Source organism: Callospermophilus lateralis, chromosome 10 (genome assembly GCF_048772815.1).
Source record: "Callospermophilus lateralis isolate mCalLat2 chromosome 10, mCalLat2.hap1, whole genome shotgun sequence".
Taxonomy (NCBI): Eukaryota; Metazoa; Chordata; class Mammalia; order Rodentia; family Sciuridae; genus Callospermophilus; species Callospermophilus lateralis.
The window spans coordinates 41,734,958-41,753,333 of NC_135314.1; the positions used below are offsets into that span (position 1 = coordinate 41,734,958).

Genomic DNA, 18,376 nt, shown 5'->3' on the forward strand with positions numbered 1-18,376 from the left:
CTAGTACAAAGACCTATCCATAGGTGTGGCTGTATGCTGGACCGGTAGTCAATGACGGGTAAGATCCAGTTGCAATGGTACCAACCTAAGACAGGAGGCTGACGCCTTGAGGTTAGCTCATCCAATGATGGGTAAGGACCATATATAGTATTGGACAACCTAAGGCAGGCATAGTCCCTAAGCCACGGGCTTGTTGTTTAAACAGAGAGGGGGAGATGTTGAGAGCCACAGCCTAAGGGGCCCCAGCAAACATCCAGCTGCCAGCTGATGATTGGCTCACAGCGACCCCAGCAAACTTATAGCTGCCAACTGATTGGCTCCTCTGCGGTGATGCTCATTGGGCTGTTTCCCCACCCTTTCAGACCATGGAGCTGCTCATTGGGGGACTTTTTTGGCTCCGCCCATGCAACCCAGTCAATCGGCCTCAAGAGCAGGAGAAGTGGGGGAGGTTGAGAGACTTGTGGGAAGCCAGTGGTGGTAGTTGGGCTCTGAGGGAACTCATGAAGAGCTGTGTGGTGCGGTATGTGTGTTATGAAAATAAAGTTCATTTCTTTTGACAAGTGGCTCCTGAATTGTGCCCAGCCAGACTGCGGCATTTCAAGAAAAATGACAGCATTGTATGGTGGGATTTATCAGGTATGGAAATGGAATTCTTGTCAAAACTGCGACATATAAGAGGAGGTTAAAATTAGTATGGACTAGGCGAGAGTGGTGGCATGTGTCTGCAAGCTCAGTGACTCAGGCTGAGGCAGGAGTATCAAAGCCAGCTTCAGCAACTTAGCAAGGCCCTAAGAAATGTACTGAGACCTGTCTCTAAAAATTAAAAAAAAAAAAAAAAAAAGGGCTGGGTGTGTGGCTCAGTGGTTAAGTGCCCTTGGGTTCCCCTCTGGTCCCAAAAAGTAAAATAAAATAATATGGACTTAGAAGCTTCTTACATTTTAAATAAAAACATTAACTCTAAGTTGATGGTTAAAATTTAAGATTACAGAAAAGGAAGAACAGAAGAGCAAAGGTCAAATGGTACAAAGAGGAAACAAAGAGGAAAATATGAGGCCTACGACCAAATGTATCAGTATTACATTGGACAGAATGAATTAAACACCTAGTTAAAAGGCAGAGATTATCAGAATGGGTTAAAAAAAAATCAAGACTTAATCATGTCTACAAGAGATGTGCTTAAAATCTAAAGATACAGATAGATTTAAAGTTAAAAAGTCAGGAAAATAATAATGCAAAAATTAAGAACGAAAAGTTGGAACTGCTGTATTAATATAAAATAAACTGCAAAAGTATTACCAAAAATAGAAATCCTGAATAAAGATACGACAATAATTAATAATAAACCCCAGTAACACAGCTTCAGAATATATAAAGCAAAAATTAACAGAATGAAAGGGAGAAACACTTACCAACCATCGTGGGAGATTTTGACACCTGTCTCTCAGTAAATACATTAAATGGGCAAAAACATTAATGAAGACATTGAAGGTTGGAGCAACAGTATCAACTACCTCAGCCTAATTGACGTTATAGAATACAACACCCAAAAATTACAGAACTCCCACTCCCTTTAAGGGCACTTCATACTTTCATTGAAACAGATCATATTCTGGGCCATAAAACAATATTCCTTACCAATAATGAAGGGATGGATTCAAACTCAGAAGCTTCTCTCAGCAAAGAGAATGATCAATAATGTGAAGAGAGAGCCCACAGAATGGCAGAACATCTTTACTACATACACATCAGATAGAGCACTAACTTCCAGGATATGTAAAGATCTCAAAAATCTTAACACCCCCAAACCAAATAACCCAATCAATAAATGGACTAATGAACTGAGCAGACAATTCTCAGAAGATGTACGTTCATCAAAAAATATGTGAAAAAATGCTCAACATCTCTAGCAATTCAAGAAATACAAATCAAAACTACTCTCAGATTTAATCTCACTTCAGTCAGAATGGCAATTATTAAGAAGACAAGCAAAAATAAATGTTGGTGAAAATATGGGGGAAAAGACACACTCATAGACTGCTGGGTGGGACTGCAAATTGATGTAACCAGCATGGAAAGCAGTATGGAGATTCCTAAGAAAACCTGGGATGAAACCACCATTTGACCCAGTTATCCCACTTCTCAGTCTATTTCCAATGGACTGAAAATCAGCATACTACAGAGATGCAGCCACATCAATGCTATAAAGTAGCTCAACTCACAAGAGTTATACTATGGAACCATCCTAGGTGTCTTCAACAGATGAACAGATAAAGAAAATGTGGTCAATATGCACAATGGAATATGACTCAGTTTTAAAGAAGAACAAAGTCATGGCATCTGCCAGTAAATGAGTGGAAGTGGAGAATATCATAGTAAGCAAAATAGGCCAATTCCAAAAACCACAGTTTAAATGTTTTCTCTGATATTTTGATACTAATTCACCATAAGGAGCATGACTATGGAAGAATAAAGTTACTTAGGATTAGGCAGAGAGGAGGGAAAGGAGGGGAGCCAGGTATGGGGTGGGAAGAAGAGTAGACATTATTACCCTAGGTGCATGTGTGACCACATGACTCATGTGACTCTACATCACGTACAACCAGAAAAATGAGAAGCTATACTCCATTTGTGTATGATGTGTCAAAGTGCCTTCTACTGCCATGTATAACTCATTAGAACAAATAAAAGAAAAAAAAAGAATGGTGGCAGCCAGGGGGTGGAGGTGGAGGAATGGGAGTTCTTACTTACATGGTGGCAGAGCTTCTGTTTGGAGGGACAAAACTGTTCTTTAAACAGAAGGTTGTACAATATTGTGAGTGTAATTAATGCCTCTGAGTTGTCCACTTAACAGGGCTAAAATGGCAAATTTAATGATACCAGTCCTTTAAAACAATGAACACTTTAATTATTAAAATTTTTAACATTTTCCTTTCCAGAAAATTAAAAGAGTACGATGCCATTCTTGGCTGCCAAGATGTGCCGAGTTAACTTGTGAGCTGTTTCGCCATGTTCGGGAGTGGGCGCTGCCAAAGAGAGGAAAGAAAAAGTGCATAAATTTAGAAGCAAAACATGTTTTTTCAACTAAGGCCTGAAGACTACTTATGAATACAGTTGACTTAAACAACCCATATTTTAATACCTGCCCAAACCTCTCTTAGTCCCAACCATAACTTTTATAAGCTGTTTGGAAAACAGTTGTTTTTAATTGTTCTAAATTCTAAAAATCAACAGTTAAACTTCCCATTAATACACTCACACCAGCATCAAATGGACAAGTTATTTGATTGAACCCAGGGTGGCTTTACCTGTGAGCTACATCCCTAACCCTTCTTTTCAATTTTTGAGATAGGGTCTCACCAAATTCTTGAGCTGGCCTTAAACTCGTGATCCTCCATCTTTAGCCTCCCAAGTCACTGGGATCACAGGTGTGCAACCATTGAGTACAGCATTTATGACATTTTTAAGGTAACTCAACAAGTGATAATGTAATTTATCAAGTTTATGAAAGTATTTTGAGTGTGTGTGTGTGTGTTTGTGTAGTGTTGGAACCAAACCAAGGGCCTTGTGCATGCTGGGAAAGCACTCTACCACTGAACCACATCTGCAGTCCCTCTGAATTCTGCAAAGACAATCACTATAAATACTACAGTGAGTAAAATGAGGTTATCATTATCCCTTCCTGCTTGAATTTTGTATCCTCCCCTCCTTCCCTTCCTTTATTGTTTCTTCTCTTCATCCTCTGCCTCTTCTTTCTCCTCCTCCTCCTCCTCCTTCTTCAACTTCCCACCTTTCCTCCCTCACTCCTTTCTTCCACCCCCACCCTGCCCTTTCTTTGTAGTGGGTGGTGCAGGAATTGAACCCAGGAATATGCTAGGCAAATAAGTGCTCTACCACTGAGCTATACACCAGCCCTCTTTTTATTTTATTTGGAGACAGGGTATCTCTAAGTTGCCCAGGCAGGCGCCAATTTGAGGTTCTCCTGCCTGAGCCTCTCCAGAAGATGAGATTGCAGGTGTGTGCCCCCAGGCCTGGCAGCTTCATCTTTTCTGGGTTAAGTATAAATGCAATATATTTGCTTAAAGAAAACAAAATCAACCTGGGGTGCATAAAAGTATAAAGAAAAATGATGACAATCCTTCTATCAATGTGGACAATCCTGTTAAAACTTCAAAAGCTTTTTAAAAGTCACATTTCAAAATGATTTGGATCTACTGAAACTCTCATTCTTCAAAAGTTATATGCCATCTACATCATTCCTACGAACTGACCATAAAATGATTCTAATGGCTAAATTGAATAGTGAATTAATATGGGTGTTTTCATAGTTTAACCAATCCCCTTTAGAAAATCTTTGTATTCTTTAACTTTTGATTATTACCTTTAAATTTCTAGAAGTGAAATTATTTCTAATTAATGGATTTTTTAGTATAAATTTTAGGTTTAAAAGGGAGCAGACAATAGAGACCCTCGCTGAGTTGCCTTGACACAGGAAGAACACTTTAAGGGATCTCGCTGACCTTCTTCAAGACTGAAAAGACAACTAGTTAGCCTTGCAAATGCTTTTTCCAAATGCATCCTGGGTCTTAAAATGTGGGTCCTGAAATGTTCCCATGTGGGCCCCTCTTTTTCTTATTGATATCTTGCATTACAGTGCAGTATACTTACTACAGTGATACCTGCTGTGGATACATATCTATATACTAATACACTTTTGTTGTTTTTTAGCAGTGCTGGGGCTTGAACATTGGGGACTCATGCATGCCAGGCAAGCATGCTACCACAAATGAACAAATATGGAAGTACTTCTATTAATCCAAAGCTGACAGTTGACAGTAGAGTTCACTCAAAGTTCACTCAATACAAAGTATTGGACTATATAATTCTATGGGATTTGAAAAATGAATATTGTCCTGTGTATCTACCATTATAACATCATAGTGAATAAATTCACTGCTCTAAAAACTTACTACTACCTGAATTCCTGCAATTAAATGATTTTTTAAAACTCCTCATACTTAAGATGTCCTAAACTTACATGCTAGGCAAGTGCCCTAGCATGGATGAACACTTCTAGCCCACACGCTACACTTGCAATTGGAGAGCATCTAGCCCCTTTAGATGGAAGGGCACCACTAAGCACTATGCTCTTAAAGATCTTTCAGAGAATAATATGCCCACGCCATAGGCATATAGTCAATTATCCATGTTATTTCCCTATCATAAATAAATAGATAAGATAAAATTCTTACATGCCTTTTGGTGTTATGGTTTCTCAGTTTTTATCCATGAATACTATTCTATTGTATGGATGTAGCACATACATTGGATTTCCTTTGTTTATTTTGTGGTGCTGGGGATGGAACCCAGGGCCTCAGCAAGCTAGGCATGTGTTCTACCACTGAGCTACACACAGTCCTCACATTCACTTTTTAAACACATCTTGTTCCAGATTTAGCAAATATGAATAAAGATGCTATAAAAATTTTGCACAGGTTTTTGTGAGGACAGCTTTCAATGCATGGGGGTAAATACCTAGAAACACATTGCTGGGTTATGCGGTAAGGTCATGTTTCATTTTGTGGAAAACTGAAAAAAAACCCCTTCTGGAGTGGAGCATCCCACTAGCAAAGCAGGACTGTTCCTGTTGTTCCATTTCTCATTTTTCACTTTTTTATTCTTTCTTTCCTTAGTCATTAGGTAAGACTCCCTCTTCTTATTGAATGTTTGTATCTTTAAGTGATCATGCTCAACCATCATGAGACACACCATGTGACACAGGACAAGAACCTTAGGGTTGTTGTTCTTGACCCCAATGCTCCTTATTGTCATTTTATGTATGCATAGCTCCTGCCTCCACTGTGATGATTTTTATTTAAATGGTTTTATCTTTTAAAGATACTTTTATGACAGACAGACATTTATTTATTCAGTACGTAGAGGTACTTTTGACTTTACTGTATTTAAGGAAGCAGTTTTTTAGCTTTTGGGAGATACATTTCTGGGTTGTTTTTTCTATAAGAACTTCATTACACATCATGAAAACCCTTGAAACTGTCTCACAGCTCACTGATGCTATTGCATTTAAAAGTTGTTTTCATTTCTATCTTTATGTTTCACTGGGGTAGTTTCCAATACAGTAATCTATCATTAATTCAGTCTCAAAACATTTTACACAAATACAAATACAATACCTACCCTCCCTTTCACTTCAAAGAGACCGTTATAAGGAATATAGAAAACACAGCCATCTGTCATGAGATGGGAATCCAATGGCAGTCCTCGGAGCCACCACATCACAGTCCAGCCCCCTTAGTACTTCTCTCCCTGGCTCCATCTGAGCTCATTACTGTTGAAATTCTCCTCAGCTGGGGAGGAATTTCACTCTCAACTGTCTTGAGAATGCCATCAAGGCTTTGAGAGAAATGTCAAAATGAGAAATTATACATAATCTGGGGAAGAGGAAAGATCTAAGTTTTAGGTAGAAGAGTAACCCACATTATGAAACAGAGAAAAAACAGAGCAATATATGAGCTCTCTGGAAAAGAGGGCAAAACATGGAAAGAAAAAACCCAGTGAGTTAAGTATTCTAACTTTTAAAGAAGCCATATATTTTTATTTTTCAAAAAAGTGGTTTTTGATGAGTACTCTTTAGGTAAAAGTTTTAATGTAATCTTAATTTTCTCATTGTAAAATATTTTAAACTTGGAGGCTTTTTGAAATTATCTCTGAAAGTCAAACACAAACAGGTGTTTTTCGAACACACATGCACAGATGTTCACACCAGGTCATTAGTCACTCACTGGTCTTGTATGGCCATGTCGTGGGGCAGTTTAAGGCTGCACCTCTCCATCATCATCATATTCCTCCATTATTATTGCTAATGTTTCCGGCCCCTTGGTTTTCAGCTGTGTTCAGGAGCAAAGGAAGACAAGCCATAATTTTAGATTTGACTAAATTCTAAATGGTCTCATTTTCTAAAACTCTACTTTTCCATATTTATTTTGCAAATCAACAGGAAAGATCCAAACAGAGGAATGAAAATGGAGTGCTGGGTTTGTTTGGGGAGAGGGACAGAAGTGTCAAACCTGTATTTCCTCTTGTTCATCTCCCACCAGAGTAGCTCCTAATTGAAAAGGCTTAAGCCAAGAGCAAAAGTCAGGGGACAGCAAACAGGAAGAAGGATGCTTGCTTATGTCTGGTTCTGCTCTAGGCTTTAGTCAGAGAACACAGAGCGGCAGGCCCATTCCAACTTCAGCACTTCAGGGAATACAAATGTAGGGTTTTGAAACCAAGAAACCACTTCATACAGTGTTTACTGTTTCAGATCTTTTTTCGTGGGGAGGAGGAGGAGTACCAGGGATTGAATTCAGGGGCACTCAACCACTCAGCCATAACCTCAGCCTTTTTATTTTTTGAGACAGGGTCTCACTAAATTGCTGAGTTCCTCGCTTAGTTGCCGAGTCTGGCTTTGGACTTGCAAACCTCCTAAATCAGCCTCACAAGCTTCTGGGATACAGTCATGCCACACTGATCCCAGCAAAATATTACAGTCTTTTTCCCTAAATCTATTTAAAATAATCTAGTAGTACATTAAATGGTCATGCCCTATTTTTAACCAATTTACTACTAACGATATTTGAGTTAATTTTTTTCTACATTTTGTTGTCTAAATAATGGGACACAACCAATAATCTATGCTGTTCTAGCGTTCCCCTAGGACACACATACTAAAACTTACATTTCTGGGTCAAAAGGTATATAAGTGTAAGTAACAGATTCATTTGTGATTTGGGATATATACATAAAGGGTTTCTAAAATTTTTTTATTTATTATTTATTTATTTATTTATATTTTGGTGTTTGGTGTTTGGGATTAAACCCAGGGCCTTAAGCTGCTTAGTGATTAGGTAAGACTCCCTCTTATTATTGAATGTTCGCATCTTTCAATGATCATGCTAGACCATTATGTGACACCCCATGTCACACAGGACAAGAATCTTAGGGTTGTTGTTCCTGGCCCCGATGCTCTTATTGTCATCTTATATACGTATCTCCTGTCTCCACTGTTATTATTTTTATATAAATGGTTTTACCTTTTAAAGATACTTTTATGACAGACAGACATTTATTTATTCAGGAAGGCAGAGGTGCTTTTGACTTTACTGTATTTGAGGAAGCCTTTATTAGCTTTGGGGAGATAGAATTCTGGGTTGACATTTTCTTTCAGAACTTCATTACACATCATGAAAACCCTTGAAACTGTCTGACAGCTCACTGATGCGATTGCATTTAAAAGTTGTTTTCATTTCTATCTTTATGTTTCACTGGGGTAGTTTCCACTAAAATAATCTATCATCAATCCAGTCTCGAAATATTTTACACAAATATAATAGCTACCCCCTCCCCTTTCAATTCAAAGAGCCAGGTGTAAGGAATAAAGAAAACACAGCCATCTGTCATGAGATGGGAATCCAATGGCACTCTTTGTAGCCACCACATCACAGTCCAGGGCAAGTCCCCTTAGTAGTTCTCTCCCTGGCTCCATCTGAGCTCATTACTGTTGAAATTCTCCTCAGCTGGGGAGGAATTTCACTCTCAACTGTCTTGAGAATGCCATCAAGGCTTTGAGAGAAATGTCAAAAGGAGAAATAAAGTACATAATCTGGGGAAGAGGAAAGATCTAAGTTTTAGGTAGAAGAGTTACCCACATTATGAAACAGAGAAAAAACAGAGCAATAGATGAGCTCTCTGGAAAAGGGGGCAAAACATGGAAAGAAAAAACCCAGTGAGTTAAGTATTCTAACTTTTAAAGAAGCCATCGATTTTTATTTTTCAAAAAAGTGGTTTTTGATGAGTACTCTTTAGGTAAAAACTTTAATTTAATCTTCAATTAATTTTCTCATAGTAAAATATTTTAAACTTGAAGGCTTTTTGAAATTATCTCTGAAAGTCAAATGCAAACAGCTGTTTTTCAAACACACATGCACAGATGTGCACACCAGGTCATTAGTCACTCACTGGTCTTGTATGGCCATGTCGTGGGGCAGTGAAAGGCAGCACCTCACCATCACCATCATCTTCCTCCATTACTATTGCTGATGTTTCTGGCCCCTTGGTGTTTAGCTGTGTTCAGGAGCAAAGGAAGACAAGCCAGACAAAGTCAAACATTAAAATGTGACCAGGTCTCCTTTTATAAAACAAACTTTAAGAAGTTATTTTTTCCATAGCTAATTTTTAAATGATTAAACCTCACTGGTTACAATATATTCAATTAAAAAATAAAGATGATTTTCTGAAATATGGAAAAGTAAATAAACATATGATAAATATTCTTTTTTTATTTTAATATTTATTTATTTATTTATTTTAGTTTTCGGTGGACACAACATCTTTGTTTGTATGTGGTGCTGAGGATCGAACCCAGGCCGCACACCTGCCAGGCCAGCGCACTACCGCTTGAGCCACATCCCCAGCCCTGATAAATATTCTTGAGTGCTATTTGGAAACATTAAAGATTTCTTTACCTCTTATTTTATTTTTTTAAACATTTTTTTAATGTTGTTGATGAACCTTTATTTTATTTATTTGTATGTGGTACTGAGAATCGAACCCAGTGCCTCACACATGCCAGGCAAGCCCACTACCACTGAGCCACAACCCCAGCCCTATCTCTTATTTTAGAAATTAAAAAAAACCACATTTGTTTTTGTAACCTTAATTAGAACAAGACCTATAAGAAATACATCATCAACTTACTGCAGGTGTTCCAGAAGGGAAGCAATCCTTCTCTGAAAATGAAAGAGAAATGTATGTTAACAATTTACAACAGAAAACTATTCTATGACAAAAAGAAAAATAATATAAAAGAAATGTCTTAAAAATGATTTCATTTTAAGTAGAATTACTTCTCTAGAAATATGACAGTAATAGTAATAAAAATAATAATTTAATAAGACTCAGCTACTAACTCTATAATCTTAAGGAAACCTTAAAAATACATTTTGTAAAACCTGTATTGATCATTAAAATGTTGGATTTCATGGTATTTAAATCATTCTTCAATCAAGTTATTGAAATGTAATGGAGTCCTGGCTTGGTAATTCCATGCCTACAATCCAAAAGAGGCAGAGACAGGAGGATCTTGTGTTCAAAGCCATATTCAGCAAATTAGTTAGGTGCTTAGAATCTCAATGCAACCTTGCCTCTAAATAAGATATAAAATAGAGCTGGCACCTAGGTTCAATCCCGGATACCCTGCCCCCACCACCAAAGTGTAATGAAAACCATAACCACCAAGCTTAATTAAAATAAAACATTCCTTGTTTAAGATACTTTCTTAAACAGTAAAGGTGATATGATAAATATTCTTGAGTACCAAGGAGCAAGAGGATATAAGGCCACCAAACATGGCAACTGGGAAAAGAATTACTTTTGACATGGTTTGTTTCTGTTTCAAATGCAACTTACTAGTTGACACAGAAGTTCTAGGTAAAAGTATGACCTTTTTCTAAGGATACAAGGTAAGTTTTTTATAGAAAAAGTCAAGATCAGTATTACTTGCAATAAAGTCTACTTCTTTTTTGAACATATCCTTTATCTCTGTGATGATGTAAAATATTAAATACAATAATCCAACCACATGTGATTTTTGCATACTTAGATTATTTTTAAAAACTATACATATGACTTTAGAGACGGAAAACATACTAAATAAAAATTATAGATCTTGTGGTTGTAATGGGCAAAATCTACACAGAGAGAAATGGAAGAAATGATTTTACATCTTTTAATGTACAGTGCAAAGAAGAGAAAGCAGGAGAACCAGCGATAGAAGGAGAGTCTAACTAAATCTCCAAAGACATTCCAGGCATCGCTCAACCAACTGCACCACGTGGACTTCATTCTGATGCTGCCTCACACAAATGGTTTTTAAAAATCCAGTATACTTCAACTCTTACCCACTTAGATTCTAATTCTGAGGAATAAATCCTTTCAGGTAAGATGTTTATTTTTATGTATCTGCATGTAATTTTTGAAGAGAAAATACTTTTTATTTCAAGGTCTATGCATTTATAAAGCAAAAATTCCTTCTAGGCCACTAACAATAAACATATCTCTAGCATAAACATGTCTAGAAATCCACACTTTTTCCTTCTCAACTGAAAATCATTTAAAGCCATGAGGAGGAAAAAACCCAAGTAAATGTAACACCATGGAATAAGTGTGAATCCCACTATCATGTTGAATTATAATGTTTAAGAAATATGGAAAAAAATGTGACAGATCCAATTCCATTTCTAACAAAATTATGAGATCAATGAAATCCTCAGTCTCCAGATGATGTTCAAGAGCCATCCAGACAGTTGACATAAAGAGTATCTATGTAGGAGAAAGTAGGAACAATACAGTTTAGCCTTTTATTTTTCCAGAAATGACCTTTTTATCTACCAGTGCTTCACAAGTTTCCATGGGATTCAGTCTTTTACCACTGTCTGAGGTCTCACCAGGAGTCGTCAATCTAAGATTTTTCTGTTTCAAGGTGTTGGCATTATAGTACTTGTTGACACCCCGCACAGCTAGAGGATGCTCCGTTGGCTTTCCTTTGAGGACCCTGAAGGTTTGTGGCAACTGAGCCCGCTGCTCTGGCATGCCCTAACAAAGAGAAATTCAGACATGAGTTGTGGTTTGAATTGCTCTATAATACTATCAATTTTCAGACACAAATATCAACATACATAAAACAAACCCATACACATAATTTTAGACTTGACTAAATTCTAAATGGTCTCATTTTCTAAAACTCTACTTTTCCATATTTATTTTGCAAATCAACAGGAAAGATCCAAACAGAGGAATGGGAATGGAGTGCTGGGTTTGTTTGGGGAGAGTGACAGAAGTGTCAAACCTGTATATCCTCCTGTTCATCACCCACCAGAGTAGCTCCTAATTGAAAAGGCTTAAGCCAAGAGCATAAGTCAGGGGACAGCAAACAGAAAGAAGGATGCTTGCTTTATGTCTGGTTCTGCTCTAGGGTTTAGACAGAGAACGCAGGGTGGCAGGCCCATTCCAACTTCCGCACTTCAGGGAATACAAATGTAGGGTTTGAAACCAAGAACCCACTTTATACAGTTTTTACTGTTTCAGATCTTTTTTGACAGGAAGGAGGAGGAGTACCAGGGATTGATCTCAGGGGGCACTCAACCACTCAGCCATACCCTCAGCCTTTCTATTTTTTGGGTCTCACTAAATTGCTTAGATCCTCGCTTAGTTGCTGAGTCTGGCTTTGAACTTGCAAACCTCCTAAATCAGCCTTACTAACTTCTGGGATTACAGTCATGGTTCACTGAACCCAGCAATACATTACAGTTTTTTTCTCCCCCTAACTTTATTTAAAATAATCTAGTACATTGAATGGTCATGCCATATTTTTAATTAATTTACTACTAATGATAGTTGACTTGATTTTTTGGTATCTAAATAATGGGACACAACCCATAATCTATTCTGTTCTATGGTTCCCTTGGACACACTTGCTAAAAATTACATTTCTGGTTCAAAAGGTATATAGGTGAAATTAACATATTCATTTGTGATTTGGGATATATACATAAAGGGATTTTAAAAATGTTGTTTTTTTTTTCTTTTCTTTTTTTTTTTTTTTTTTGGTGTTTGGTGTTTGGGATTAAAACCAGGGCCTTAAGCTACTTAGTGATTAGGTAAGATTCCCTCTTATTATTGAATGTTTGCATCTCTCAATGACCACACTAGACCATCACGTGACACACCATGTCACAGGACAAAAATCTTAGGGTTGTTGTTCTTGGCCTGGAAGCTCTTATTGTCATTTTATATGCATATCTCCTGCCCCCACTGCTATTATTTTTAGTTAAATGGTTTTATTTTTTAAAGATACTTTTATAAGGACATTTATTTATTCTGGTAGGCACAGGTACTTTTGACCACTTTACTTTATTTGAGGAAGCTGTTATTAGCTTTTGGGAGATAGATTTCTGGGTTGTTTTTTCTGTAAGAACTTCATTACACATCATGAAAACCCTTGAAACTGTCTCACAGCTCACTGATGCTATTGCATTTAAAAGTTGTTTTCATTTTTATCTTTATGTTTCACTGTGGTAGTTTCCACTACAATAATCTATCATTAATCCAGTCTCAAAACATTTTACACAAATATAATGCCTACCCTTCCTTTCACTTCAAAGAGCCACTTGTAAGGAATAAAGAAAACATAGCCATCTGTCATGAGATGGGAATCCAATGGCAGTCCTTGGAGCCACCACATCACAGTCCAGCCCCCTTAGTACTTCTCACCCTGGCTGAATCTGAGCTCATTACTGTTGAAATTCTCCTCAGCTGGGGAGGAATTTCACTCTCATCTGTCTTTAGAATGCCATCAAGACTTTGAGAGAAATGTCAAAAGGAGAAATAAAGTACATAATCTGGGGAAGACGAAAGATATAGTAGAAGAGTTACCCACATTATGAAACAGAGAAGAAACTGAGCTATAGATGATCTCTCTGGAAAAGGGGGCAAAACATGGAAAGAAAAAACCCAGTGAGTTAAGTATTCTAACTTTTAAAGAAGCCATCGATTTTTATTTTTCAAAAAAGTGGTTTTTGATGAGTACTCTTTAGGTAAAAACTTTATTTAATCTTAAATTAATCTTCTCGTGGTAAAATATTTTAAACTTGAAGGCTTTTTGAAACTATCTCTGAAAGTCAAATGCAAACAGCTGTTTTTCAAACACACATGCACAGATGTGCACACCAGGTCATTAGTCACTCACTGGTCTTGTATGACCATGTCCTGGGGCAGTGAAAGGATGCACCTCTCCATTACCATCATCTTCCTCCATTACTATTGCTGATGTTTCCGGGCCCTTGGTGTTCAGCTGTGTTCAGGAGCAAAGGAAGACAAGCCAGGCAAAGTCAAAGATTAAAATGTGACCAGGTCTCCTTTTATTAAACAAACTTTAAGAAGTTATTTTTTCCATAGCTAATTTTTAAATGATTAAACCTCACTGGTTACAATATATTCAATTAAAAAATAAAGATGTTTTTCTGAAATATGGAAAAGTAAATAAACATATATGATAAATATTCTTGAGTACTATATTTAGAAACATTAAATATTTCTTTACCTCTTATTTTATTTTTTTAAACAATTTTTTAAGTTGTTGATGAACCTTTATTTTATTTATTTGTATGTGGTGCTGAGAATCAAACCCAGTTCCTCCTGCATGCCAGGCAAGCACACTACCACTGAGCCACAACCCCAGCCCTACCTCTTATTTTAGAAAATTTTTTTTTAAAAAAAAGCAGATCTCTTTTGTTAACCTTAATTAGAGCAAGAACTATAAGAAATAAATCATCAACTTACTGCTGGTGTTCCAGAAGGGAAGCAATCCTTCTCTGAAAATGAAAAGGAAGGAACTGTTAAAAATTCATCAGAGAAACCTTTTCTATGACAAAAAGAAAAATAATATAAAAGAGGAGCAAGTGAAATGTGTGAAAACCGATTTCATTTTAAGTAGAATTACTTCTCTAGAAATATGATATTAATAGTCACTTAAAAATAAAATTTATATAAGACACAGCTACTAACTCTTTAATCTTAAGGAAACCTTAAAAATACATTTTGAAATACCTGAATTGATCATTCAAATGACTGCATTTCATGGTATGTAAATTATACTTCAATCAAGTTATTAAAATGTAACGGAAGCCCGGCCTGGTAATTCCATGTCTGTAATCCAAGGGGCTCAAGAGGCAGAGACAGGAGGATCTTGTGTTCAAAGTCAGCCTCAGCAATTTAGTTAGGTGTTTAGAAACTCAATGCGACCCTGCCTCTACATAAGATACAAAATAGAGCTGGGGATGTGGTTCAGGGGTTGAGTGCCCCTGGGTTTAATCCCAGGTACCCTGCCCCCACCAAAGTGTAATGAAAACCATACCCACCAAGCTGTATTAAAATAAAGCATTCCTTGTGTAAGATACTTTCTTAAACAGTAAAGGTGATATGATAAATATTTTTGAGTATCAAGGAGTAAGGGGATATAAAGCCACCAAACATGGCAACTGGGAAAAGAATTATTTTTGACATGGTTTGTTTCTTTGTAAAATGCAACTTACTAGTTGACACAGAAGTTCTAGGTAACAGTAGGACCTTTTTCTAAGGATACCAGGTATGCTATTTATAGAAAAAGTCAAGATCAGTATTACTTGCAAAAAAGTCTACTTCTTTTTTGAACATAGCCTTTATCTCTGTGATGATGTAAACATATTAAATACAATTAATCCAACCACATATGATTTTTGCCTACTTAGATTATTTTTTTAAAGTATATAATGACTTTAGAGATGGAAAACAAATTAAATAAAAATTATATATCTTGGGGTTGTAATGGGCAAAATCTGCACAGAGAGAAATGAGAGAAATGATGTTGCATCTTTTAAAGTTCATTGCAAAGAAGAGAAAGCAGGAGAACCAGCATGGGGAAGGAGAGTCTAACTAAATCTCCAAAGACATTCCAGGGATTGATCAACCAACTGCACCACGTGGACTTCATTCTGATGCTGCCTTACACAAACTGTTTTTAAAAATCCAGTAAATTTTAATTCTTACCCACTTAGATTCTAATTCTGAAGAATAAATCCTTTGAGGAAAAATGTTCATTTTTATAATTTTTGAATACAAAATACTTTTTATTTCAAGGTTTATGCATTTATAAAGCAAAAATTCCTTCTAGGTCACTGACAATAAACATATCTCTAGCATAAACATGTCTAGAAATCCACAATTTTTCCTTCTCAACTAAAAATTATTTAAACCCGTGAGGAGGAAAAAAAAGAAGTAAATGTAACAACATAGAACAAGTATGAATCTCACTACCATGTTGAATTATAATGTATAAGAAATATGGGAAAAAATGTAACAGATCCAATTCCATTTCTAACAAAATTATGAGATCAATGAAATCCTCAATCTCCAGATGATGTTCAAGAGCTATCCCTACAGTTGACAAAAAGCAGTATCTATGTAGGAGAAAGTAGGAACAATACAGTTTAGCCTTTTATTTTTCCAGAAATGATCTTTTTATCTATCTGTGCTTCACAAGTTTCCATGGGATTCAGTCTTTTACCACTGTCTGAGGTCTCACCAGGAGTCGTCAATCTGAGCTTCTTCTGTTTCAAGGTGCTGGCATTATAATACTTGTTGACACCCCGCACAGCTAGAGGAAACTCCGTTGGCTTTCCTTTGAGGACCCTGAAGGTTTGTGGCAACTGAGCCTGCTGCTCTGGCATGCCCTAACATAGAGAAATTCAGACATGAGTTGTGGTTTGAATTGCTCTATAATACTATCAATTTTCAGACACAAATATCAACATACATAAAACAAACCCATACACATAATTTTAGATTTGACTAAATTCTAAATGGTCTCATTTTCTAAAACTCTACTTTTCCATATTTATTTTGCAAATCAACAGGAAAGATCCAAACAGAGGAATGAAAATGGAGTGCTGGGTTTGTTTGGGGAGAGGGACAGAAGTGTCAAACCTGTATTTCCTCTTGTTCATCTCCCACCAGAGTAGCTCCTAATTAAAAAAGCTTAAGCCAAGAGCATCAGTCAGGGGACAGCAAACAGGAAGAAGGATGCTTGCTTATGTCTGGTTCTGCTATACACTTTACACAGATGGAGAACACAGAGCGGCCGGCCCATTCCAACTTCAGCACTTCAGGGAATACAAAGGTAGGGGTTTGAAACCAAGAACCCACTTTATACAGTGTTTACTGTTTCAGATCTTTTTAGGCGGGGAACAGGAGCAGTACCAGGGATTGATCTCAGGGGGCACTCAACCACTCAGCCATACCCTTAGCCTTTCTATTTTTTGGGTCTCACTAAATTGCTTAGTTCCTCGCTTAGTTACTGAGTCTGGCTTTGAACTTGCAAACCTCCTAAATCAGCCTCACTAGCTTCTGCGATTACAGTCATGCTCCACTGAACCCAGCAGTACATTAAAGTTTTTTTTTTTTCCCTTAAATTCATTTGAAATAATCTACTAGTACATTAAATGGTAATGCCATATTTTTAATTAATTTACTACTAATGATAATGAGTTGACTTTTTGCTACATTTTGCTATCAAAATAATGGGACACAATCCATAATCTATGCTGTTCTATGGTTTCCCTAGGACACACATGCTAAAAATTACATTTCTGGGTCAAAAGGTATGTGGGTGAAAGTAACATATTCATTTGTGATTTGGGATAGATACATCAGTGGATTTAAAAAAAAATTTTTTTTCTTTTCTTTTTTTTTTTTTTTGGTGTTTGGTGTTTGGGTTAAACCCAGGGCCTTAAGATGCTTAATGATTAGGTAAGACTCCCTCTTATTATTGAATGTTTGCATCTTTCCATGATCACACTCCACTATCATGTGACACCCCATGTCACACTGGACAAAAATCTTAGGGTTGTTGTTCTTGGCCTGGAAGCTCTTATTGTCATTTTATATGCATATCTCCTGCCTTCACTGTTATTATTTTTAGTTAAATGGTTTTATCTTTTAAAGATACTTTCATAAGAGACAAGACATTTATTTATTCAGGTAGGTAGAGGTACTTTTGACTTTACTGTATTTGAGGAAGCTGTTAATAGCTTTTGGGAGATAGATTTTTGGGTTGGTTTTTTCTATCAGAACTTCATTACACATCATGAAAACCCTTGAAACTGTCTCACAGCTCACTGATGCTATTGCATTTAAAAGTTGTTTTCATTTCTATCTTTATGTTTCACTGTGGTAGTTTCCACTACAATAATCTATCATTAATCCAGTCTCAAAATATTTTACACAAATATAATGCCTACCCTCCCTTTCACTTCAAAGAACCAGTTGTAAGGAATAAAGAAAACATAGCCATCTGCCATGAGATGGGAATCCAATGGCAGTCCTTGGAGCCACCACATCACAGTCCAGCCCCCTTAGTACTTCTCACCCTGGCTGAATCTGAGCTCATTACTGTTGAAATTCTCCTCAGCTGGGGAGGAATTTCACTCTCATCTGTCTTTAGAATGCCATCAAGACTTTGAGAGAAATGTCAAAAGGAGAAATAAAGTACATAATCTGGGGAAGACGAAAGATATAGTAGAAGAGTTACCCACATTATGAAACAGAGAAGAAACTGAGCTATAGATGATCTCTCTGGAAAAGGGGGCAAAACATGGAAAGAAAAAACCCAGTGAGTTAAGTATTCTAACTTTTAAAGAAGCCATCGATTTTTATTTTTCAAAAAAGTGGTTTTTGATGAGTACTCTTTAGGTAAAAACTTTATTTAATCTTAAATTAATCTTCT

The 18,376-nt window shown here is 36.7% G+C and overlaps 1 protein-coding gene across 5 annotated transcripts in view; it reads right to left on the bottom strand.

Moving 5' to 3' along the window:
• Positions 1 to 2,883: 2,883 nt before the first annotated feature.
• Positions 2,884 to 18,376, bottom strand: part of LOC143388512 (uncharacterized) — a 61,974-nt gene continuing 46,481 nt past the window's right edge. For 3 of the 5 annotated variants that reach the window (XM_077110416.1, XM_077110413.1, XM_077110412.1), the window contains 8 exons: positions 16,178 to 16,325; positions 14,398 to 14,429; positions 13,805 to 13,909; positions 11,505 to 11,652; positions 9,757 to 9,788; positions 9,019 to 9,123; positions 6,801 to 6,905; positions 2,884 to 3,023 (listed from right to left, as the gene is read on the bottom strand). In XM_077110416.1, coding sequence (XP_076966531.1) covers positions 6,831 to 6,905; positions 9,019 to 9,123; positions 9,757 to 9,788; positions 11,505 to 11,652; positions 13,805 to 13,909; positions 14,398 to 14,429; positions 16,178 to 16,325 — 645 coding nt within the window. In that variant the 3' untranslated portion in view covers positions 2,884 to 3,023; positions 6,801 to 6,830. Of the gene's footprint in view, positions 3,024 to 6,800; positions 6,906 to 9,018; positions 9,124 to 9,756; positions 9,789 to 11,436; positions 11,653 to 13,804; positions 13,910 to 14,397; positions 14,430 to 16,177; positions 16,326 to 18,376 lie in introns of those variants that run through there. The other 2 variants (XM_077110414.1, XM_077110415.1) reach the window with 2 other exon arrangements.